Source organism: Anguilla rostrata, chromosome 15 (assembly GCF_018555375.3).
Source record: "Anguilla rostrata isolate EN2019 chromosome 15, ASM1855537v3, whole genome shotgun sequence".
In the NCBI taxonomy this organism is placed as follows: domain Eukaryota; kingdom Metazoa; phylum Chordata; class Actinopteri; order Anguilliformes; family Anguillidae; genus Anguilla; species Anguilla rostrata.
The window spans coordinates 23,596,661-23,621,315 of NC_057947.1; the positions used below are offsets into that span (position 1 = coordinate 23,596,661).

The window sequence follows — 24,655 nt, forward strand, 5'->3', positions numbered from 1 at the left end:
TTTCTTTTTCCTTTTTGGAATGCATTCAAGGAACATTGGGTGGAAATATGCACTTCATCTGGTTTTAGCTCCTTAATCTTAAACATCCTTGACCTTTGTTGAAGGTGACCTTGGAGCGTATCACACCACAACCCTGCACATCACAGGAAGTGCAGACAGGACAAGAAGGGTGGAGACATATGGCCAGTGACAGTGGGCGTGTGTTGTCCTTAAAATTCGGACATCCTGGCAGTTCCTCTCCTACAGAGGTGTAATCTAAAAATATTTCCTGTAGAGGGTCCAGATGACCTTGCAAGAGGAGGAACTTGGTTTTAGCCCAGTGGTGCATCCACCATGCAGTATAGTTCATATTTCACCATTGCTGACTGGTAGGGTGTCGGACATGGCGATGCATGATTGGCCAAAGGTCACCCCTCTGGTGGAATATGTTGGAGGGATTTGATGTGCCTGTGCCAGCTTTTCAGATTTTCTTGATATGATACTATCCACCAAAATAAATCTGTGCAAATCCCAAAGAATTACACGTATGCCATGAGGAAAAAAAGGTATACAGGGAGTGGTTGAGCCTGCTATGAGGGAAGTAGCCATTCATCTGAAAAGCATGTTATGGAGCATTACACATAATGTATTCTGGACTGGCTCTTTCTGTTTTAGATGACTGTGGAAAAATGTGTTTACACTGAGGCTTAGAATATGTGTGTAGCTGGTTTTTATTAAAAGAATCATTTCTCCTCATATTCGCTATCTTCTCAGATCTTGGACTGTTTTCTGTATATAAACACAACATCATATTTGGCTGTCCAACACTGCGAGTCAAATAGGAATACTGGACCTTTATTTATTTTCTTTATTTATTTTATGTATATTGTTACTATCTCTATGTTTGATATTTGATGTGTGATGTTTAATTTGTTAACTTTTTAACTTATGGTGCTGTACTCACTGGAAACCTGAATTTCCCTAAGGGAACTTCCCTACGGGATCAATAAAGTTTCTATCTATCTATCTATCTATCTATCTATATCTTGGCATCAGGGGTTTCTGGCTATATTACTTGCATTTTTCCATGAATTTTGTATATACTGTTAGTGAAAACATGCCTTAAAAGTCCTGTTCCACATTTAAAAGCAGCATATATTGACAGCCATCATTTTTGCTCATGTTAATAATTTTACTGTTATCGTATTCTATTAGCCTTTATTCTGATATTCAACCATCAGAAATTTCAACAGGGTCATTCTATCTTGTTTCAGTGGAAACATAATGATTCTTCTCTTATTTCTTTATTTCAGGAGGAGACAGGTTGGAAAATGCCCCCCAGCAGTTTCCTGCCAGCGGTGGTTGAGGGGGCCAATACCTACAAAGGTAAATGCTCAGAATAACTCAGTTTTGTAGCGGTCACAGAGGACACACAGCGATGGATTACATCCATGTAAAGGGCCATCCCTGGGTCAGTTAATTATCTCAGTCCTTTAGACAGCATAACCATTCCTGCAGATGACTTAGAAACTTTAGAAAAGAAAAGATATATTTAAATTATTGTGATTTTGTGCTTTGGTTTTAAAAAAATTTATTTAAAAAATATGCCTGTCTGTAAGTGAGTTGTTTTCTCCCAAGCCAGGGAGAAATGTGACAACATTAATGCAAGTTGCACTGTTAAAAGTGTGCAGTCCTGCATACCAGGGGCTGGGAGTCGACGTAGACAGGATCCTTTTGAGGGAGTGAACTTGGTTTCAATAAGCAAAACTTATTTCAGGGCCATCAGAACCAAAGTAAGTGCTGAACTGAAGCCTGCTGCAGGCAGGAAGGGGGTGTGGGGGTGCTCCCTGAAATCAAGGTGAAATTGACAGATGAGACTTTGGGGATCCCCTTGTTATAAAGCCGATTGAAACTCCCTCCATCTGTCTCTGTCCTCTTGTCTAAGGTTGTTAGTCTAACTGTGTGTGTGTGTGTGTGTGTGTGTGTGTGTGCAATTTACCGCAGCAGTATCCGAAATGCAGATTGAATTGAGCGCAGTGGTGCTTTATTGTTGGTCCCTGGGAAACAGGGCTAGTTTCCTGCCATTGAGTGCTTCCAGAAAGAGCTTCCTCACAGCCTGCGTGTGAGAGACCGGCACTGGGGACAATGGGGCTCTGCACTGGATTGGGAATGGAGCGAGCTGTGCAAACCTGCTCCGACCTGCAGTCCCACTGCCCATGCTGCCAGCTGTGTGATTATACTGCCCTCTGTATCCAGCTGCCAGATCTTACCACCCTCTGACCCGGCTGGCTGACTGTGCCATCTCTGAATCAACAGCAAACAAAAGACACCTGTGTGTGCGGATTATGTGTGTGTGTGTGTGTGCAGTTACTCATGCACACATTATATGTAGAGGGCCACATTACTGTACATTAGAGTAATGTCAGAGTATTACTCTCAACACAGATGACGAAGGACGTGTCATAGTTCTCTGTCTTTATTACTGATGGGCTTTCAAAGACATCTGTATCATTGAGCCGTACTGGGGAGGGGGGGGTTGAATGGGGGGCAGGGGGCAGGGGGCAGGGTGTGTGTTCCAGGAATGAGCAAGGAGGTCAGCAGTATATCATCACGGCCACAGGCTGACAGAGAGACAAATCAATCTGCTGTTGTGACGGCAGCGCTAACTAGCTGAGCACTCCTTCCTGTCTCGCCCTGACCTTGGTCCTAATGGAGGAAGGCTCTGCCTGCTGCTTCCGAGTTTCGGTGAACCATGAACGTGTGTGTCATGGTGGTTTACTCAAACCGAAAACCCGGTGGCACTCCCTCTGTAAGATCCCAACAGGGAGCAATAGAACAAAGAGGCTACTTGGAAACCAGATGCCAAAGTGGGAATCTCCCCTCCAGCTCCCCCCAGAGGGCCCCAAACTTACAGAAATTGCATGCTGGATATTGTATTCTTCACTTTATTGCATTGGTGTTATCGACTTTACTGACTGCTGTTATGTGCGTATGCTGCTTGCACATAATCACAATGGTCCTAGGCATATTTACCTGTCGGGAGTCCTCTGTATACTTTTTCTCTGGTTAGACACTTGGATGTACCTGAACCTCATGCTTTCATGTGCGCAAGGGGGATGTTTGGCAGTGTGCCCATGGTCAGTGCGATCAATATTTACCCAAGTGAAAGTGAAGCGTGGTTGGAAGGCATTCAGATCCAGGGAAGAGATGGGAATCGGCTCCTTGTTCATCTGAAGGAGGCCTCAGTCCAGCTCTGGGCCCCACGTCTGGTGCTCCACAGGCAGTTGGCCTTGATAACTATACCATCACTCCTGAAAACTCCTCATTTCCTCCCTTCTCCTCCTTTTCTCTTATCTGACCTGGTCACCTGAGGTTAGACCCTACGGCTCCCTGGGGCCGCATGTGCTATACAGCTTCGGTGGTCTCTGGATCAACATGCCCTGTGAAAACACATCAATCACAGCAGAGATATTGGAAATCAATCACCAGTGTTATCTCAGCACGTCCATGGCGCTCCGAGCTTAGGCAAAACAACAGAGGCCATTTGAATGAATGATTGTGTCTTTGGTTTTTTATTCCTATCGGTTATCGCCTCCCCTGATATCTTTATTATTAATGGGGTACAGATTGGGGGTTGAATTCATTTTAATGGATGATTAATCAACTCATCTCTGAGTGTTTGAAGGTCACCATGGTGGTTTCACAGCCGCAAAAATCCACTGGCTCAAGCCCTGAAACGGACTTATGGTGACACAAGCTGCAGGTGCGGTCACGGGAGGGTGAAGTTTCATTCACTCCGTAATGGGTTGAGTTACTACATGCTGTCAATCATTTCATTGCCCCAATCGAACTTTGCTTTCCATGGCGAAGCACTAATTTTCAATCAAACCCATGTGTTACTGTGAAAGCCCCACCTAAGTTGTGGGTTGTTGGATATTTTGAGAAAGAAAAATGTTTTTGATGAAAGAAAATCTAAGTTGTAATAATAAGGTTGAAATCCCTTATTTTTGTGTTGTTAATTTGATTGCATATTGACAATATTCTTCATTGAAACCCATTGAATCCCCTATTAAGCACTGGACAATTGTGTTTTACAGTGTGAATGCTTTGTTGTGTTCATCCTCAAGGTAAAAGGTGTGGCACAGAATCACAGGAAAATATAACTTTATTTTAGTATTAAAAACATTTTTTAAAGTAATAAATATATATTCCTAGGAATAAGTGGCAGGCTTTTTATTCTGTCTACATGCAGAATTACTATTATTGTAGTTAGAAAAGGTTACAAAAAGTAAAACACCAGACATGCCTTTAGACATCAGCAGGAAGCAATTATGCACCCAAGTCAAAGCCATTTAATTCTTTTTCGTTATGATTTCCTTCAAGAATGTCAGCAGCCACAACCTGGGCCTAAGGTTACGTTCCTAAAGAATGAGGCCGTGAGATTTAATAGAAAGCAGGCTCCATATCCTGGCTTTACCTCTGCATATACGATTGGTTGAGCATTGTCATGACAACACCCCCCATCCCTCCGTACGTTGCTCATTTGTTTTGATTTTGTGTAATTTGTTGTTGAGCGTGTGCGGTGGAACAAATGCAGACTTTAAAAAAAAATGTTTTTTAATGTCGCTCTGTTATTCAGACAGTGACTTCCTGTGTTATTTGTCCTGTTTGGGCCTGATTTGGCTGAGAGAGGAGAGCTGCATACAGAATCTGAAAGATTCATTTATTCTTTGTGGGAAATGGTGACAGTTGGGTTTTCTTTGGAATGTACCCTCGAGCATTAAGCAAGATTTCTGGGTCAAAACATTTAAAAATGCATTGAAATGCATGCAAAACATCCTGCCTGTCAAGCGTGTGATTTCAAGGAAACGTTTCTGCCGGTCGATGAGCTTCCCATGGGTGTACTGCGCTGTTTTATCAGGTGTCTGTAATTTCTTTCTTCCCGTCGCGTTTTAGTGCTAATGGCGCGTAAACTCGTCCCTCAAAATCCGCGCAGAGTCGAGCGAGGAACACGGGTCGAGACCCAGACAGCGCGCGTCTGGCGGAATCCAACGGCGGCCCTCTAGCCCGCCTGCTGCTGCACCGCCCATCTGCTCTGACGCAGTGAGCACGTCCGCCATCCACCATTCGCCATCCGCCGTCCGCTTCCTCCCTCCCCTCCAGTCCAGCTGGTGAGCCCGCGTGCTGACGTGCCCCCCCGGTGGGAAACCTCGGCTTTTTTGTCCCAGCATGCCAGCGTCACGGGCCAGCAGCTTGGACCCGAACCGTGGATTTAATTTCAATTTCCTGGCCACGGTCCGCGCGAGTGGGAAACGCTCCTGAGGAAGAATCGAGCCCTCCCTCTCGTCCGCTCCGCTCGGACAAAAACAGGTTATTGTCCAGATTAAAGGAAGCACTTGAGCGCTGGAATACAATCGCTGTTGTTTGTGGAGCCTCTCCTTGTGGGGTTTGAATTTTAACTGCAGCTTTATTAGTTACACCTGAATCCTTACAGCGCAGCCTAACATCAGTAAAGAAACAATGCCTTTAATGCAGATGTTTTAAACACATCAAATACGCACAGCAAGAGGATTTAAGTACCCCCCTGACCTCCCCCGCAAAGTCAGCAACACATTTTGCACATAAAATATACCCTCTACTCCTACAGCTCCCACCTGACATCTTAGAGACATTTTAGATTTTTAAGAAACTTGGATATGAAATTATTTAATAATGAGAACAGGCCATTCAGCCAATGCATGCTCATCATTTTCCTTCTGTCTAGTCGTACGAGAATCTGTCAAGCCTGGACTGTAACACCTCAGAGGTCTCTGTCGCTGCTTATGAACTTAAAATATTCAGAAATATAAAATTTATAAACATTATTTTCTTTTTAAAGAAGTACAAAACATTTGTAAATCATCCCTTTTCAAATACAGTTTCCACTCTGAAGAATCGACAATTTTGCTTAACTCCCGCATGGATTCTGCACCAATATACTCAATATTGTTTTCTACTCTGAACTCTGTTAGAAAACATGAATGCTGGTCTACACTCATCTCAGCATAGGGAATACTCTGTTTACTGCAGTTTATGGGCTTACGTGCGGACTCTTTATAAAGAGGGGATGCATCGTATATGTGAAGCACTCAGGAAAGATGTTGCTTATAAAGATGTGTGTGGTCCCTTTGTGGAGCCACTTTCCTTTGACATTAGGTTATGAAATGATCAGCTTGATAATAAGCTTGTGAAATTTAGCATTTGCCTTATTTTAAGCTTAATGGTGTATTTTCTTTGTGCCAGGCTATTGCTAAAAAGGTATCTTTAGCAAATGTTATTAAAATAGGGCTTAGATGCCTGACCTTGAGGCTTTTGTTCGCCTCTAAAACAGGACTCTCCTAAACCCCACTGTTTTCAGTAGAATATAATTAATGCCTTTTTCACACCAAAACTGTGTTGTGGTAACACACCATGATGGATCAAAAAAGGTAATTTGGTGTATCGGATTGCCCCTGGTGCCTTGAAAAAAAATATTTTAAAAAGGAGATCACTGACCTGGCAAGCAGATTACGTTTCACAGTCAGAAGGTTCTTTCTGTTTGCCAAATGAAGCAAGTCCTTCAAGGCACGCTTTCAATTCTGCGGCATTTCAGAGTAATTGTTTTTATCGGGAGCTGTTTCATTTTTCACAAGAGCAATTGAAGCAGCTGTTATTGGGTTGTTTGTTTTGCTTCTTATTTGATGAAAACACAGTAACTCTTGAGGGAACAGGCGATCTGAAGGCTTTCAAACTGCTGAATGGCTGGCATCTTTGAGCTATGCTCAAGAGAATGTCAGCGGGCAGTGGTTTGATGAGTTAATGTGGATTAATATTTTCCAGAAAATGCCTATCTATATGGGCATGGACTAGAGGCTAGGTGAAACAGTAAAGGATGGGTTAGTACCAGCAGAAGCTAAACATGCGTGCGGAAAACATGTTTAAGGACCATATTGTGTGGGACATTTAACTGTGAGCAAGAACTGAGATTTTAAACTTATCTAGTCATACTCTGAGCCACACATGCACAAAATTTAAACAAGTGTTGTTTGTTGTGCATACTGAATTCAAGAAAGAATGCAAGAAAAATACCTGAATGACCTGAAAGCCATTTGCTTTTGGGAAACTGGGCCGCTTACTATCTTGTGTTTGTCTGTAAGGTCAACACCAGACTTCCACCTTCCTCCTATAATATTTTGCTTTGTGGCCCACTTCTATCTGAATTTCTTAATACTGCTGTTTATCTAGAAAGCATAGTCATGGCTCAGTCGAGACACTGTCAACGTTTCTCAGAGTTAAAGCTACAGGAGATGTCATCTTCCTGATTTGCTAACCCCTTGAGACCTTTAGCCTATTTGGCATTGCCAAAGTTTTTGCCAAGTTCCTTATACTTCAAGAAGACACTGAGTCATTGTACATTTAGCTTATTCCTTCATGTTTTAATAACTTTTCTCACTTAATGTAATCGGGGGCATGCAGCAAACTGGTGGCCAAATGTCCCCTGCATGACAAAGAAAGGCTAATACCAAGTGCGATTGAAAAGCTAAAAGAAATATGGGAATTTATACAGTTGTGTTTTAATGCTCATCCACAGAGGAGTTTGTGTGTACCATAGAGTGATTAAAGGCTACAGTAGTGTTGTTATGGTCATTCAAACAATGCCCTTAAAACTGACCAACCATCTGAGTTGAGGGAACTGACCGGGTGTAGCGAGCAAATAACAATAGCAGTGAAGCCTGTCACACGTTCGTGTCCAGAGAGGCAGGATAGAGTAATCATTATGGGAAGGGTAAACATTACGAGAGTAATCCAGTCTTAGTTAATCCAGCAGACACAGGAGGATCGGTGAGAGGGGGTCGAGTGGAATACCCAAAGCACGAATGAGCATGTCGCCATGGCTCCTGTGTCAATCATTTCTGTGACACGTCTGACATGGGATGGTTTAATTGTGTAGAACCTCTGTGGAGTGCCGTGTGGTCCATGGCCCAAATTGAAATGGACGAGCTGTCATAGTGGAATTCTTCAAAGCAATCCGAAGTTCCAGCTCAAAAACCTAGAATCTGCAGTCTTCTGATCCCATAATTGGATTACGTTGGGTGTTTTAAGTTCTGTGGAAATTAGAATGCGTATAAATGAAGGAAAGGGTGGCTCTTTAGCCCAGTTTAGGGTTAATCCAGTTAACCACAGAACGTGAACGTGAATCGGCTATGAATGTGGGGATTGTAACTGAGGATACAGGGAAAAGGGAGAACCCAGGGAATTCATGTTTTTATTCAAACCACAGAATGAATGAAGGCCATTCAATGTCTGAACTCTCTTATTTTCTGGGTTCTGCTTTAGTCAGCAGCAGACTGCTTACAGGATTTGTATGTTTAATAAATTTCTCAGTGGAGAGGTCTGCATAGGCTTGGATTCCATCAACATTTTCATTAACTTTGACTTACACACAAATTGAAGTGTTTGTTTTTTCTTCATAAAGAGACTTTGGCCAGTTCCGCAACATTTGCTTTTAACTGTAAGCTGAGTGAAGGACAAATGTCGATTGAAACCAGGTCTAAATGGATACGGTCGGTGACCATTAACGACAAATGTTTTGATTTGTGCCATTAATTAGCAGAAAAGAAGTGCTTGTCTGTAATTTTAACAGTTCTAACGGCATTAGTGGTCGACTGCTATTTTTATTTTAATGCTGACGAGATGAAGGAGGTCAGGGAGCTCACACCCAAAACAGTTCCAGTTTGGCCCCAGGTATCACCCCACAGACATATGCAGGGGCCAGGCAGGCCATGGCATGTGATAAGCGGAGATACAGATAGAGAGAGATACAGAGTCAGATGGCTAGTGAATATTTTTAATGCACGCTTATGGACGATTACAAGTCATTTTGTTTCAATAAAAGACCAGAAACGTGTTATGTGTGCTGATCACACACAAACTAACGTGATCAGAGTTCAGCAGATATTGCTATCACAGTGGCAAGGCAGCTCTCACCTGCTGATATAAGTAATCCTCAACAGAAAACTGCATACCAGTATGCCATGTTCTACTGAATATTTCAACATTATTAATCAATCGGTTGCAAACTGGGGCCAAATGCATGTTTGACGTATTTAAACTCTTTAGAAGCTGGGAGATTTTAAAATCACTCTACAGATGCTTAAGAATTTTTCACAGAAACATGTTGCTAATAAAAATATAAAATCAAATGAAAAAAATTATTATGTTCTGACTATTAGTGAAACTAAATATTTCCTGTAAAATCATCAATAATGTGCAGGATTACTGGTGTCAAAAAGGATTAAAGTATTCCAGTACTTATTTGACCAGGTTTGATCGCTAGTAGCATGCTTAACCCTAAGGTACAGAGACAGCCTCCCCCCTGAGTATGTTCAATAATTCAGCTAATTCCTACTCTGAATTTCGTTCTTCATAGTGGGCCAGATCAGTGATCAGTGAGAGAGAAGGAGAACTACAGTCTACATTTTTAAGTGCTCTGGGCCTGGTCTGAGCACTGTTTAATGAGCGCAGTCCACACCTGCCCCATGGTACTAATGCATCTGCACTCATCGGAGGGTATTCTTCTACCCAGGATGCACCAGTTAGAGAAAGCCATGTGGACAATGAGCCCCCTCCCTCCTCCCATAGCTTCCTCTTTCCCCTTCTCTGCCTGACAGCCTGCAGATCTTGCAGCTTGATGGAGGACTCAGTGAAGTGTTGTTTTGACCACTGTGGAATCTTAATTGCCAACTTCCTCCCCTTTACCTTTTTTTAGAGGTTGTTTATCGTGTTTCATTAATGGATGAGGAATGCCACCTTTTGTTACACTTCAGCCTAGCTTGTTGGGAGTACTGGCATCATTGTGTTTTAGCCCTGGAGTGCCTGGAGGGGCCATGTGTTCATGCTAAATCTCATTTGACCACACAGACACTGAACTGGTGGGTGGAAAACTGTATCTTTCACAACACAGAAATGGATTAGAATTTTGAGCACAAAATTTCATACTTTCTCATCAAAGATAGCTACAGCTGGTAGGCCTTTTCACATGATCAACCACATACACTTAGAAAGCTATCTTGCTGTTTTTCAGTTGTGAGTATGTGAGGAGTTTCTGGTGTGAGTGTGTCAGGTGTTCCAGTTGTGTTTCAGCTTGTCAATGGACTATTCAGATAATCTACACATAATTAAGATAAGTAAATAAAAACAGAGTTGTTACCTCGTAGATAATGCCCTTGCTTCATCGTATATCTTTACCCATAAAGGAGTTGATTATAGTCTAAAGAAATATTTAGTGTAAGAATTTGTCTTTTTAGTGAAGACAGACCCAAACTGGCATAATGTAAACTGTAGTGTTAAGACCGTCCGAGTGTGAATTGTTGTTTCTCAGGTGTGAATTGTTGTTTCTCAGGTGTGAATTGTCTTTCAGTCTGGGCGTTCTCTGTGTTTCAGAGGTGTGGCAGCACCGAGACGAGAGCCAGAACTTCACACAGACCTTTGACGCCCAGCTGGTGCGGGAGGAGAAGCGGGTGGAGGTGGAGGAAGAGGTCAGAGTTCAGGTGAGGGAGCGGACCCTGCGCACTGGAGCACTCCATCAGTTCGATAAATACAGCCAGCCACCGCTCATCTTCTCTCTGCAGTCAGATAACTGAGCCGAGCAGCCATGACACAAGAAGAGCATGCCTCTGACCAAGCTGGTGCAACCAGACTGCAGACACCTGATCCACCAGAGATGGCGTTGTTTTGTGGTCAGGCAGAGGAATAGCCCTACTTAACCAAATTGGCAGGGCCCTGCAGGTTCCCACGGCCTAGAGCTCTGAAATGACCTTCCGTTCTAGTGAATGCAGCTCTGCTGTCAACACAGTGTGGAGGGAGAAGCTGCAGGTGAAAATGCCTGTCAGTTTCTTTAAGCTTGAAGGGCAGAGCCATTGTTGAAATGACCTGATAATCTTGCACTTACATGGGTGGGTCTACAAGTAAAATGACCCGCCAATCTTGCGGTGTGTCGTGAGGAAATGTTGGTGAATTAGGATGTCAATATTGAGGTAGGGGCAGGGATGCAGGTCAAATGACCTGTCGGTTGTTGTTTGATGGGAGAAAGCCAAGATGGCATTTCAGTATAGATCACAGAAATATTTTGCTCTTCAAAGGTTGATGAGCTGATGAGACAAGAACTGAAGAACCTCAAGATAATAGTGGACCGAGTGAAAGATAAGAAGAAAAAAAAGGGAAAGAAAAAGAGCAAGAAGGTAAAAAGCAAATGTGTTCATATTATTTGACTGCTTTTACTGTAACTTTTCTTCTAGAGTATTACTTTCTGTTCTACAAATTTATGCCACAAGGGTCCTGCATATTTATCTACCATATATTGTACACTTAGGTATAGAAATAGTCTATACCTATGTGAAATTTTAACAGTTTCTGCAAAAAAAAAAAATCTGTAAGAATGCAATGTACTACAAATATTCTGCTGGGTTATTATACAAAGTAATGCTACTTTCAGATATTTTAATTTAGCACATTTTTATTTATAGAAATACACAACACTGAAATATACTAATCATTCAATTTCATATGAAATTGAATGATTAGTATATTTCAGTATATATATGTATATATATACATATACGGTATATGGACTTGAAAATAGGTTGGTATATATATATATATATATATATATATATATATATATATATACACACCAACCTATTTTCAAGTCCACATACTTACAGTCTATTGCAGTTTATTTCATTTCCATAAGGGAAAACAATCGGAAAGTCAGGTCTGCAAGTTCACAAAAATAAGCAGCTCAGCCTCCTTGGATTCCAAGTGGAGTCTGAACAGTAGTAATTGCTATGCTTCAAAGCTCTGATCATGGTGGAACTGGTAATGAACCTTAGCATGGGATCCCCATTGCTCCAGAAACTCATATCCGCACTGGCCTGATTCCAGTGCGGTCCAAGCAACTGCAAATCTGAGGGGGGTGTAAAAACAAGCACTGAAGCTAACGCTGACCCCACCACCACCATCATCATCAGGCATTCATGGTCAGGTGAATCTCTCTGGTCGACCTCAGCAGCATCATTACTCTATCAGCGGTGGCCTTCCTTTCCAGGTGGGATGTCCTGGTCTTTCTCCATCCTTCACGGGGATAGACAGAGAGGCCGCTGGCTGGTTGGTCCTGCCGGTCAAACACGGTCATGTCACAGCTCAAGCGATGCGTGTCTAAGTACACACGGCTGTACCAGGAGGCTGTGTGGGACTCATTACATACATTAAGTGAGTTTTAATGAGTTTTGCACACTGCCACATGTGTGGGGCTTTGAAGTGGGCTTGAGAGGCAGGATGTGCTGGGCCTGTCCTGTGTTACTGTGGGTGCTGAGGCCCCAAGTGGCTCCGTTGGGTTCTTTCTGGTTTTTTGAATATGTCCATTGTAAGGAGCTGCATATAGCCCTATCCAGAAATGAAGACTGATTAATATATTTGGCCACAGTTGTGACCCCATTTCCCATCCAAGAGATCATGTCCCAGTATTTGACATCCCTGTAACAGGTGTCTGAACTGGCATGTTGTCATTAAAAATAGATGATAAATGTTAAGAGTGGTTTATGGCAGTTGTCACAATTTATTAAACCATGAATGTACATTCAGTGGCAACTTTATTTGGTAAACCTGCTCATTAATGAAAAAAGCATGCAGACATATTGGAGAGGATAAATTGTTTTTAGACCAAACGTTACAATAGGAAAAGTTTGTGAGCTAAGCGACTTTGATTGTGGTATGATTGATGGTGCTAGACGTGGTTGTTCCAGCATCTCAGAAACAACTGCTCTTCTGGGATTTTCATGCTCTGCAGCCTCTAGAGTTTACAGAGAATGGTGCAAAAACAAAAAACATCCAGTGAGCAGCAGTTGTGTGGGCAAAAACATCATGCTAATGAGAGGTCAGAAGAGAATGGGCAGACTCCGTCAAGCTAATCTCAGTTTCAGGACCTGTGGTGTGATACTATCAAGTCAAAATGCCTAAAGAATGTTTCCAGCACCTGGTTGACTTCATGCCGCAAACAATTCAAGCTGTTCTGGAGGCAGAAGGGGGTCCTGCCTCATACTAGATAGGTACACCTAACAAAGTTGCCACTGCGTGTATATTATTGTATTATATTTTACTGTATTTAACTGCACTTAGAAAAATTATGTTCTGTTCTGCTTGACTATAGGTTGAAATTGGGGTTTGGATTAGGGTTGAGGTGAGGCCTGAGGGTTGGGTTGGAATTAGGGTTAGGGTGGTAGGGTTGCAGTGTAGGTCAGTTTTGTATTTGGAATGAGATTGAAGTTTGGGTAAGGTCAGGAGTGTATAGGTTGGGTTGGGGCTGGGCTAGGGTTGGGCTATTGGGTTTGGCTTAGGTGGTAGTTTAAGTTTGGATCTCTTTGGATGAGACAACATTGCTGACAGGTCCTTGAGAGAATGAGGAACATTGTTGCTGAGTTCAACACTCATTGTTAGAGGTATGGTTGCAATTTTTTATTATGCTGGCTCCCTCTGTTACTGGTAAGAGATTAAAATAATATTATGACTTCCTCTGCAGAAACATGGCACACATTTTATTGCATACACTAAAACCTTACACCTTTTTTAGAGGGCTGTTGAAGTCTGGAATTTTCCTCGTTGTATGCCTAAATATCTGATTTAGAAGGACAACTTCTTTCCCAATGCAGTGATGCTTGGTGATTTTTCTGTAAACAAAGTAAGACAACACACCCTGTTTAACTCCTGAAAGGGTGCCTGGTGTTGATTAATATCCCTCTTATGTAAGATCTGGCAACCTTCCTTTGTTATAGACAGATCCTCCTGTAGAGCATAATACAGCCAGCTTCTCATCCACTGATTCAGCTTCTCCTCTTCAGGCCGCTCATTTTGGCTGCAATTTACAGGATGCTGAAAGTTGTTCCGCTCTGGGATTTTCTGAAAAGTTGCTCCTCGCCCCATGACGGGTTGAGCGTGGCACGCAGCGCGTCCGCTCCTGCGGGCCTCCCACTGAGGATGAGTTAGGGCTCACAGGGGGGTCATTTCTGCTGGGGTCCGCTCAGTCCTGACAGCCAAAACCCCTTCTCCACAGCCCAACTGTAGGAATGCAAAGTTGTCTGCGATAAAATAAACAGTAAAATAAACAGCATGATGGCTTTCAGGTTTTTTGGAATGTTTTTTTTCAAAATTCCAAGTCAGTGTTCTGGAACTTCTTTGCTTTCAATGAGCAGTAATAACTGTTACATCAGCATTAGAATGTTCAGTTAAGAACATGCTCATCAAATATTTCTGATCATGCATCTTACAGGTTTAAAGAAGTGACTTTTGTGCTTGTAATATGTATTTGCTTGTATGTATTTCATATGTGATACAGGCAGCTCAACTCAATTTTTGCATGGTGTTCTGCTGTTTGCAAAGCCAAATTAATGCAAATTAATTTAGCATTTTTTAAATCCATCCCTGACAGTCATGAATGCACTGCTTTGCAATATCTGATCTGTGTGCCATCAATTTACTGAGAGCAAAGACTGGACCCTATCATTCTGTTATTTTTACACCATCCCTTTGTTTTGTTTGCATTTTTCTGTATAATGCTACTGTCTTATAACTCAAAAAATAAAAAAAGCATATCAAAAGATCTTTTTAATGCTCAATCTCACCCACGGACTCTCCCAATCTGGACCTTATAGCCTGTCACCATGTTTCTTGTCATTTTTCTCCTGTCATTTCAGTGGAAGGATTGTGAGTGACTACAGGTTCACAGGAACAAAAAAAAATATAAAAAGTAGAAAGGAAACCCATACTCTAAAGGTGATGATATAAGAGGGTGTCATTTTCCCACCCAGAGATGACTAACTGGTCATTTGGAGGTCAACATGCGCAGGAGGGAACAGACCTGTCTGTGCCATGTGTTCGGAAAGGCTGAGCGAAATGTTACTGGAAGATTCCAGCCTCACGACTGCCATTGCTTGGGTGGTTTGGAAGAACACAGTGTAACAAAACACATAGCTGAATCCTCCCTGTGGCTTCCAGCCAGTGGGCGTGTGGGTCATGGAGGATCCAAACATTCCATGACTCGAGCTAAGTGCAGTAACCAGTGTATATTCATTGTGTAATTATGTAATATGTTCAAATGTATATAAATATATTGTAACCTTTCATATCACTTTAAATTGGAATCTACTCATGTCACTCACTGAACTCGCTCTTCAGTTTCACTGAAGGTTGCTTTTGTGAATTAATGTCCCTCGGTACTGTATACATTTTATTTTATTGTGTTATTTATTTGGTCTGGAGGTTTTGTTTGTTTTTCTTTCTTTGTGCTCGTTCAATTGCAAAAAAATCTAAATAAATGTCAATATTACATCATAGTGAAATAATAATAATAATAATAATAATAATAATAATAATAATAATCCATGAAGAATCACTATCATCATTTAGAGTTAGACTCTGTTTAAAGTTGCCTGTTGCCCATACCAGCTATCTAATTGTGGTATCTGTGTGTCAGCTCTCCTCAGGTGGTCATTACCCACAGTCCATTTCTTTTAATGCCAAGGTCCATGCATAGAGATGCATTCAGAGACACTGACCACAATGAATCAAGACCTCGGTTATCACTCCATCCAAATGAGCCAAGATACCCTGATATCCTGAGGGTGTAGAACATTATGAGATGCCTTGAGATGTACAAGCAGAACCCACACATAGACTCAGGCCAGTTTTCCTTCATCTGCTCTGGGGCTGGCCTGTTGTCCCTGTTTTGATGTTGATTGATATTTAGAAAAGTTGTGAAAACCTTACATTTTACTGCACTTTTCTGAATTTTAGAAGAAGAAGAAAGGGAAGACTTCTAAGAAGAAGAAGAGGAGGGAGAAAGATCAGACAGCAGACAGGTCTGTGATGGAGTAGTTCTTCTGACAGTTACGTCCTTTGTTGATAAATTAGCTTGGTCATCATTAGACTGAACACAGTAAACACTGCAACGGTCCAGTGCAGCAGTGGTTTCAGGCATGTAAGCGTTGTCCAGGTACGACTTAGATTTAGCATTGAATGGAAAATAGGAATTAAAATGAAAAGTGGAAATGAAAATGTTGTTTTTTGGGTCCCTGGTTCATTTCATGTGTCATTGTTTGGGTTTGTTGTGAAACCTCTGGTGGAGGATTTCTCCATGACCAGTCTTGTGGTTTAGGAAACTTTGAGTACTCCACCTAATTGGTTTTCTTTTAAACTTCCCTTCCCACTAATAGCAAACATATTCTGATGATGTTACTTCCCCAGTGGAGGCTACAGAAAGTTCTTGTACAGTATATTATTTTTTAACCATTTTAGCCCTGATTCTTTTCCATCTCAGAAGTGTGCGCTGCAGGCAAAATTATTTTCACTCTGCTGTTCACCAGGCATTTCTTTTAAGGAGTACAGCTATTTGTGTGGTAGGGCAAAGCAGACTGCAGGAGCCTTAGAGATGTCTGGTTAGACCCTCCCATTCTGGGTGAAGATACAGACAATCTATGTGCCAGTCAGGGCTGCCGGCACTGGCACAGTCGGAATTCAACAGCAGACTGCTGGGCGTACCACCACACTGAACATCACTGCCTTGATAATAAGTAATGCATGTCTGAGGATCTGATGGGCTGCAGTGTTTTCTCTCTTTCTCTCTCTTTCTGTGTTTATAGGACGATAGAGTCCCTGTATGAAGAGCTGGTCTTAGAGGGAGTCCTGATCAAGCCATTGAACGTCAAATTGTCTGAATACATCGGTACTGGACACACCCTGCCACTCTCCCTAGTGTCTGTCCTCTCCTCACTGCTCCAGTGTCTCTCCCTCTACTCACTGCTCCAGTGTCTCTCTCTCCTCACTGCTCCAGTGTATCTCTCTCCTCACTGCACCAGTGTCTCTCTCTCTGCACTGCTCCAGTGTCTCTCTCTCTCTCCTCACTGCTCCAGTGTCTCTCTCTCCTCACTGCTGCAGTGTCTCTCTCTCCTCACTGCTGAAGTGTCTCTCTCTCTCTCCTCACTGCTGCAGTGTCTCCCTCTCGTCACTGCTCCAGTGTCTCTCTCTCCTCACTGGTGCAGTGTCTCTCTCCTCACTGCTGCAGTGTCTCTCCACAGTGTCTCTCATTTCATGTGTTCAATGTGAGGTTGTGTCCCATGCTCGTGTTCCAGTGCAGGCACCATGTTGACATTAGTCTGGATGCATGTCCAGTGCAGTGCAGCAGCTGAGCAGCAGCAGTGATGCACAAGCTAAAGCTGAAACACATTCTGTAAAAATGTGAAGAATGTTTTGCAAAGCACTCGACTCGCAGCCAAGAGCAGAGAGGAGACGTTAGCGTAGCATGACTCACGAGTGCGGTCAACAGCCCAGTCAGGCGGGGTTCCTCCTGCGCCCCGATCGCGCGCTCTCCGTCTCATTTCACGGGAGCGTTCTGCGGCCGTAACGAAAACAGAGGAAACAGGTCACTGAGGGAGCATCGACATTTAATAACATTTATTACATAAACATACGTGTCGGAATCCCCCCCGAAAGGAAACGTAGGAAACAAAGTGAACTCTGCTCTGCTTCTGTCTCCAGCACTCTATTATATATCTACCCCCCACCCTTTAAAAAAATACCCTTATCTAAAGTTGCAGGATACCAAGCTGGAAACACATTTCTCTGTGTTTGTGATGACGGGAGCTGTCACGACAGGGTTGGGTGGGCCACTTATGGATTAATATGGACAGTCAGCAGTATAGTCTCAGGATGAGGGCGTTTTTTGAATTCAAGAGAATTTTGGGGCTTTGTTGAGACACACCTGGAAGGCAGGTCAAGCTGGAGTTTGGTAGATGAAATGGTACTTACCTCTGGACTTTAGCTCGTGTGCATGAGCCCTTTGGCTGGCAGGACTGAAACCAGAAGCATGTGGCTGGTGACTGCTGTTGTTGGCGACGAGAAGAGGCACGTTGGGGAACCGTGATGTCTTCAATCTCCTTAGGAATCTCCTTCAAATTAGCTAAGGATATCACCCATGGATATAGGTTCTAGTAGTCAATTGGATATTCCAAATTAGGGTGGGAATAGGCCATATTCTGCCTCACATTATGTGCCAAATGAATAAATAAAAACAGACATAATTTTCCGCGATTTGTCCTGGTTTCCTTCCAATAGAGATGACTCAGTGCTGGCCCTTCCCGAAAAGGCCCCTCTTCTCGGAACAGAAGTGGTCGAATGGGCTCGCCATTGCAGTCAGGGCGGCCGAGTCGCTTTGGGTCTTCCACAGCAGACTGGAGAAAGACATGTTCACAGCATCTTAGCCAAACGAATGCTGAACCCTGAACAGTCATCATCTCAGCTGGCCCCACCTATGCTACATCTAACTCTACATCCGCAATCCCATTCACCACTTAAAGTATTACATTCTTAATATCCCTGTTAGGCCTACTATGGCACTCAACTTTATATTGTAGGTTTGTGTATGAACTACTTCTATCGACTGTGATCCTTATGACTTGGCATCATTAAATCATTAAAGTCACTGCATGCGATATAAATGTGGTGGCCTTGTGGCAGTGCTGTTTTGTTGTTATGGACACAGCAGGTTGTCTGTGGTCACTGGTGAGTCCTTTCATTTCATAGCTGCAACAGAGTTGCTGTGGTGGTCAAGTTTTTTGAGCGGTTTACTTGGAAAAAAGAATGACGTCAGCGGTGGTGATTCACATTGGTTTCCTTCCAGAAATGCAGTCTCATGACAACCCTCTCTTTTTGCTGTTGGACAGAGCAGGCTCTTCTGATAACTGCTTTTCATTCATTTTCATAGCTGTCCTTGTCAATCATTGCTGCAGTTACATGTGCAGTCACGGTTCACTTAGCGACTTCGGGGAAACTCCATCTGGGCTTTATCGTTTGGCGCTGGTGCGTGAGCTAATCCCACCACTCTGACAGAAACCTATATGTGTATGCCCTGTGACCTCTCCCTGCCCTTCTTGTTTACCCCACAGGTGAGTACAGCTACCTGGGCACCACCCTGCGCCAGGCTGACATCGAGCCCATGCCCTCTCTCTCCGACGTCCGTCAGCTTGTGGCCCTGTACGGGATTCTGCCCCTGGGTGAGTGCTCCATATTTTAATTCATCTGTCCTCACTAATCTACATTTACACTTAAGCATTTAGATGAGTGACATTCATTTACCAAGAGTTACTCAGTTTACTTTGTTTGCTTTTAACCTCACATAATCCAGTTCTCTGAGATACAGCTCCAGTTCCCTAACCGTTAAACTACACTGCCCTTTACCCGCCTGCCAGACGTCCTGTTCCAGGGTGTCTTGTCTTACACAACATTTGCATTTAGCCATGTCACGGGTGTTTAGAAGTGGCCCACTAGGCCAAGGCAAGCATCACCAAATAGGAGTATTAAAGATGGCAACAAGCACCAGAGCAGAGTGCGGTATCACTAAAAAAAATTTGCGCAAAGGCGATCAGGCTTAGCTGCTACACTGGTGAAAGAAATTAATTGTGCAAATATTTGACACATATCTTTCCTTACTACTGATCAAGAGCTTTTCATTTCACTACCAAGGAGCCATGGTGGACAGGCCGGACTGAATGGCACATCCTCAAAGGGCACACTGCCAAGCAACCAAAAGGATAAATGTTTATTATCATGTTATTAGCATTTTATTATCCATTAATATGTACCCAGCAGGTACATTTGTCTAGGTGCCTGACTTTGTGAGCTTTTAAAAGTGTATTTCATTTTATTTGTTTGGAGACACGCCTGATTGAGGGCCTGAAGGAACAGATCTCATGTCCCTGTCAATGTGCGCAGCCAGCCATGGGGAAACCTGGACATACTAGCCCCGGGAAAGGAGAAAAGTGAAATCTGAGACCCAAATTGATCTGCCCATTGATGTTGTGACATTAATATTTAAGGGAGAGGATGAGGTGCCACCAAAGTGCACAGGCCTGTGAACTGTGCTTGAACCCAGCAGGCTGAGGTAGCAGCCTGGGATCCCCTTGTGTCACCCCACCCCCCCACCCCCATTCATCTGGAGTACGGTTGTCAGTCCGATACAAGGCGATGAGCGGTGTAGGGTATCTGTTCGGCGCGTGTTGCATCCATGTTTCGAATTTCGCCCGTATCATAACCAGGGACTCTGCTCAAAGGGATTTGTGCCGGGAGCGGAATCAGAACCCGATCCGGAGGCTTCAGAAGCCGAGGGGCTGTTGTAATTCCTCCCGACCTGCCGGGCCACGACCTCGCGACTCGGTCCCGAACGAAAGCAGCTTTCACCGGCCACGTAGCTGCGCCAGCTACCCCGCGGCAGAAACCCACACGGGTACGCGGCACATCTCTCAGACGGGCGAGTCAGCGGCCTGTGCCAGTGTGCAGCTAGCCATGCCACACTGAGCTCTGGGTATCACATGGGAAACCCTGTAAGCGTGAGGCAGGTCCCTGTGAGAGCGAGGGCGGTGAGATAGACTGTATTTCAAATACAAATGACATTTTAAATACGGTATTTCAAATATGTGTATTTGCACATATATGATTGCTCACCTCTGCAAGGCAACCTGTGCCTCCAGAATTTTAATTATAATTTATAGATGCATTCATTTGGGAGTTATTTTTATTATTTTGTAAGGTAGTACATTTTGTGCCTTACCAAAAATTGGGAGGGACAGGATCCCAGGGGCCCAATTTGTCTCCCTCTCACGTCGTCCTGTTTCCCTTTCCTTGGCAGCAGTGTCCCGTCACGGCGGGTATTCTGCAGCAGGAGCTTTTTATTAGGGCGACAGCTGAAAACGCCGGACGTTTCCCCTCCCTGTTTTGCGTTAGTGCGCTCGAAGCCAAACTGGCGCGTTCTCTCAGGGGCCGCAGGTTAACACATTCCTGGTTTAGGACGCTAGCTCTCGGTTCAGCCCACCTGAGTGTTCTCCGCAGCTAGAGGTACAGGACTTGAGGATGTCATAAGCACAAACATCAAGGGCTTTTGCGTTCCAGCTGGTGGACGGAAAGAATGTTTAGCAATAGAGCCAAGTACAAAGTGGCCCGGAGACATTGGGCTCTGAAAATGGCTGTTTCCTGATTAATCTGGAAGGCTCGCGTGCCTGCCCTCTCCACAAAGCGTGTCGTCATAGCAGCCGGTGACCCGCAGGGAGCGGAGAGGAGCGCCAAGCGGCTTAGTCAGGCAAAGGGCTGTCAGCGAAGAAAAGGGGCGAATATTGTGTAAAAGAAAGGGAGAGAGAGAGAGGCAGAGAAATTGTATAATCAGTATAATCGTGGCCCAAAGGCTGGGGTGGCATTTGAGGGAGTTGAGGGCGCTGTGCAAAATTCTGCTGCAGAATAGTTTTGGCGGTCTGCATCCACCATATCATCACACCTGCACTCAAACACCTACGCACACAAACACAACCATCAGAGAATCAGCTAAACATTTTTCAATGCACAACACTTTCAACTTAAGACCTGTTTTTCTTGATGAACAAACTTGGCAGTTTTGGCAGGGATCACCCAGCACTAACTGATCCTTTGGTATCCATTGTGGCATCCATTGTCCCTTGTCTTACACATTCAATTCCACACAGAAGACACCAAGTCACATGGCATGATTTTGATCATAACAGAGATCATGTTTCAACTTAAAGCCTGTAGTTGCTAAAAGTATTCTGTGTAATGATTGAACTGCCAAATTCAGTACTATTAGGGTTAAAGGAATCACACTGCCTCTCTTGACATCCTGTCATATCCCTGGCCCTGACCCCACCCTGCCTCTGGACCATACCATGTCTGTCCACTTATATAAACACACACACACACACACTGTAAATGCACGATCTTTCCCCGAATCATAACGTGCATGAAATAACAAATCATGATTTATTGGCTGCAAGACACACAGTTGCGTTTTGCCACAGCTCCTTAGAAAGGAACCACATTTCAAAGGTTGTTGGGTGTCTCAGACTAAATTCACACCCCCACCCCCCACCCCCCAACACCACTGTATCCGGCCCACCACACAATGGGGGGAAATGATTACGCTTGATCCAATTCATCTTTTTATTGGGGCCGTGTATATACTCGTGTTGATTTTTTCGCAGGGGATGCTCCATTGAGCTACGCTTTGTCCATTCTTTGGAAAGTCCCTCTAAACGAAGTTTCTTTTGCATCAGAACAGCCAGACATCACTCAGTGCTTATTCTGCTGTTTTACTGTCATGTATAGAGCCTTTTTATATACTGTGCTTAGGCGTATTCACCGCATAATGCAAGGTACCAAGAACAATTCATTATACAAATACGATCCAAACTGCATCCTTATATGTATATCAGAACATTTACACACTTCCAAGTCTTACTTCCATCAGAAAGCTTGTCTTTATTTTCCTTTTATTTTTCATCTTTCTTTTCGTTTAATGTTATTGTCTCCCAGTGATTCTGAGCTCCCCATGACTCAATCTATTATGTTGGTGACATCGCCCCCTGCTGTCCAGTTATTTTGGGTGTCTTTCTGTGTAGTTCCAACAGCTGTGCCGTTCTGCTAGATCTGTACGACAGCTGATCAAGTATTCCTTGTGATCGGCGAGTCTAACTGCAGGGTGTGCGCTGAAATATCACAGCGATAAAATGCGCTTTATAAATACCTCATGCTTTGCATTTCACCTCCTGCCATGTGTGCGTACACCCTGGTGAATTCAGCACCTCGCGAACTCCAGCGGCCTTCTGCTTTGAAGTCCCAGGGGGCTGGTTCATGGAGGTTAGGGGCGGTTATTCAGAGACCGTTACGCCATAAGTGAGTAAGTAAGACATACAGAGGTCAGGTGGTCGAGCCTTAAGATGGTTTGGGTCATTTTTAGGCACGCATGCCACTAAATGATGGACTTTTTTGGGCTTCAGAACAGGTGGTGCATGGGCTCAGTTGATCTCTTATATTTGTGAGTCCAATAGCCGCTCACCTTGTTATTCCTCATGTGGATTCACCTGGAAGGACTCTGGGTGGAGCAGTGCATTCTGGGTACCAGGTTTCAGAGTTCAAAGAGCACATAGCCTTTCCATGGTTCTGCTTGTGACATTTGGCCAGGCCAGGATTAGGGGGGGGCAGGCGTCCTGGCCAGAGTCATGTTGTTTAGTGATACGGCTGAGGGGACAGCAGCGGGGGCACGGCTAATGGCTGTAGTGGGCCGCACTCTGTCCCACGATCGCCGCTGCACCTGTCCCGCGTCCGGTGGGTGTGCTGTATCTCACGCTCAGATCAGCGGCTTCCTCCCCCCCCCCCCCCCCGAGCCTGGCGGTTCACCACAGTAAACACACATCTGAGGCCACACAATGCCTCGCTCTGGACCCGCAGCCTAATTAAGCCATTGTTCCCCAGTTCCCAGGCCTTTAACCAGACTAACCATCGGCTGAATTCATTAAAGGCCTGGTATCCTCCTGACCCACTCTGAAACGATTCCAAAAAGGAAGGTGAGAGATGAGAAAAAACAAACTAAAGACGTTTATGGCCTCTGTGGTCAGAAAGTAGTTCATTTTATAGCCTTCAGACTCAAAACTCCAAATGGTAACTGGCTGGGGAAAGATGCGGAAATACTTTAAATCTGCCTGCGTGTTTGCAAAGACAGACAAGTCAAAAGTAAAGTTGAAGAAGAGGTAACACCAGCATTATCGAATTACCAAAAGCTGTCTGCCATTCTCATTGCAATTGAAAAATATCTTCAAACTCATTGAGTACATTGAAGATGTACTGAAATATATAGATTTCATCACGAAATATAACGTACTATTGAAATATTATTAAGAGCTAAGGTTGTTTATGTAAATTGCTGAAATATAAAATAACAAGTCTCACAGTAAATTCTCCCATCTCTTGTGTGTTCCTGTGTTTTCCGGGGATATGGCACGCAGGGTCCCAGGCGGTCCATGAGCGGGCCCCGCTGGTGAAGACCCTGCTGCTGGCCGGGCCCGCGGGGGTGGGGAAGAGAATGCTGGTCCACGCTCTCTGCACCGAGACCGGGGCCAACCTCTTCAACCTGTCCCCGGCCAACCTGGCTGGGAAATACCCAGGCCGCAGCGGCCTGCAGTACCTCCTGCACGTCGTCTTCAAGGTGAGCCCGCCAGGCCCCGGCCTGCTCTCCGCGTCCCAGCGGGTCTTCGCTGACTGCAGCGCACAGCACTTATATAAAAACCCCATCTGTTTAAACAATTTTTTTTTTCTTCCATTTTAGCACTCCAAGCTAAATAATTTGTGACACGGTAATGGAAATGTAGCTGACGGGAGTGCAGGGGAAAAAGGGCAGGTGTGGGAGTGTAAGGAACAGTTTGTGAGGGAGAAAGGAGCAGGAAAGGACCTCTGGGCCTGTGGTGGTCGATGACTGGCAGCCACACAGAGTATTTTACAGTATATTAAATACTTTCTTTTTTAGATGTCAGAAGAATCTGGAAACAGTCCTGCAGATCGCTGAGAAATTTAAACGAAACATCTGTTTTCACAATATTGATTGAAATTGATGTTACTTTTGAAACTGGCTGTAATCTGCAAACCTGTAATCTAAAACTGGTTCTATTTCAAATAACTTTAAGGTCTAAGTTGACACAGGGTTGATATGCAAACCAGCCAGTTACCTGGAGCTCCAGGACCTCCTGACATCTGAGCCCCGGTAGTGTGAGACAGGCTT

At 44.0% G+C, this 24,655-nt stretch overlaps 1 protein-coding gene and 1 long non-coding RNA gene across 2 annotated transcripts in view; one reads left to right on the forward strand and one right to left on the reverse strand.

Moving 5' to 3' along the window:
* Positions 1 to 24,655, forward strand: part of iqca1 (IQ motif containing with AAA domain 1) — a 52,686-nt gene that overhangs the window by 18,332 nt on the left and 9,699 nt on the right. The window contains exons 9-15 of the mRNA XM_064310824.1: positions 1,293 to 1,365; positions 10,441 to 10,547; positions 11,139 to 11,237; positions 15,844 to 15,908; positions 16,689 to 16,771; positions 18,990 to 19,097; positions 23,886 to 24,085. Coding sequence (XP_064166894.1) covers positions 1,293 to 1,365; positions 10,441 to 10,547; positions 11,139 to 11,237; positions 15,844 to 15,908; positions 16,689 to 16,771; positions 18,990 to 19,097; positions 23,886 to 24,085 — 735 coding nt within the window. The remainder of the gene's footprint in view (positions 1 to 1,292; positions 1,366 to 10,440; positions 10,548 to 11,138; positions 11,238 to 15,843; positions 15,909 to 16,688; positions 16,772 to 18,989; positions 19,098 to 23,885; positions 24,086 to 24,655) is intronic.
* Positions 13,495 to 17,823, reverse strand: LOC135240839 (uncharacterized). The gene is made up of 2 exons (XR_010325808.1): positions 17,357 to 17,823; positions 13,495 to 14,109 (listed from the first exon to the last, which is right to left on the reverse strand). It is a non-coding gene; the product is annotated as an uncharacterized LOC135240839 (long non-coding RNA).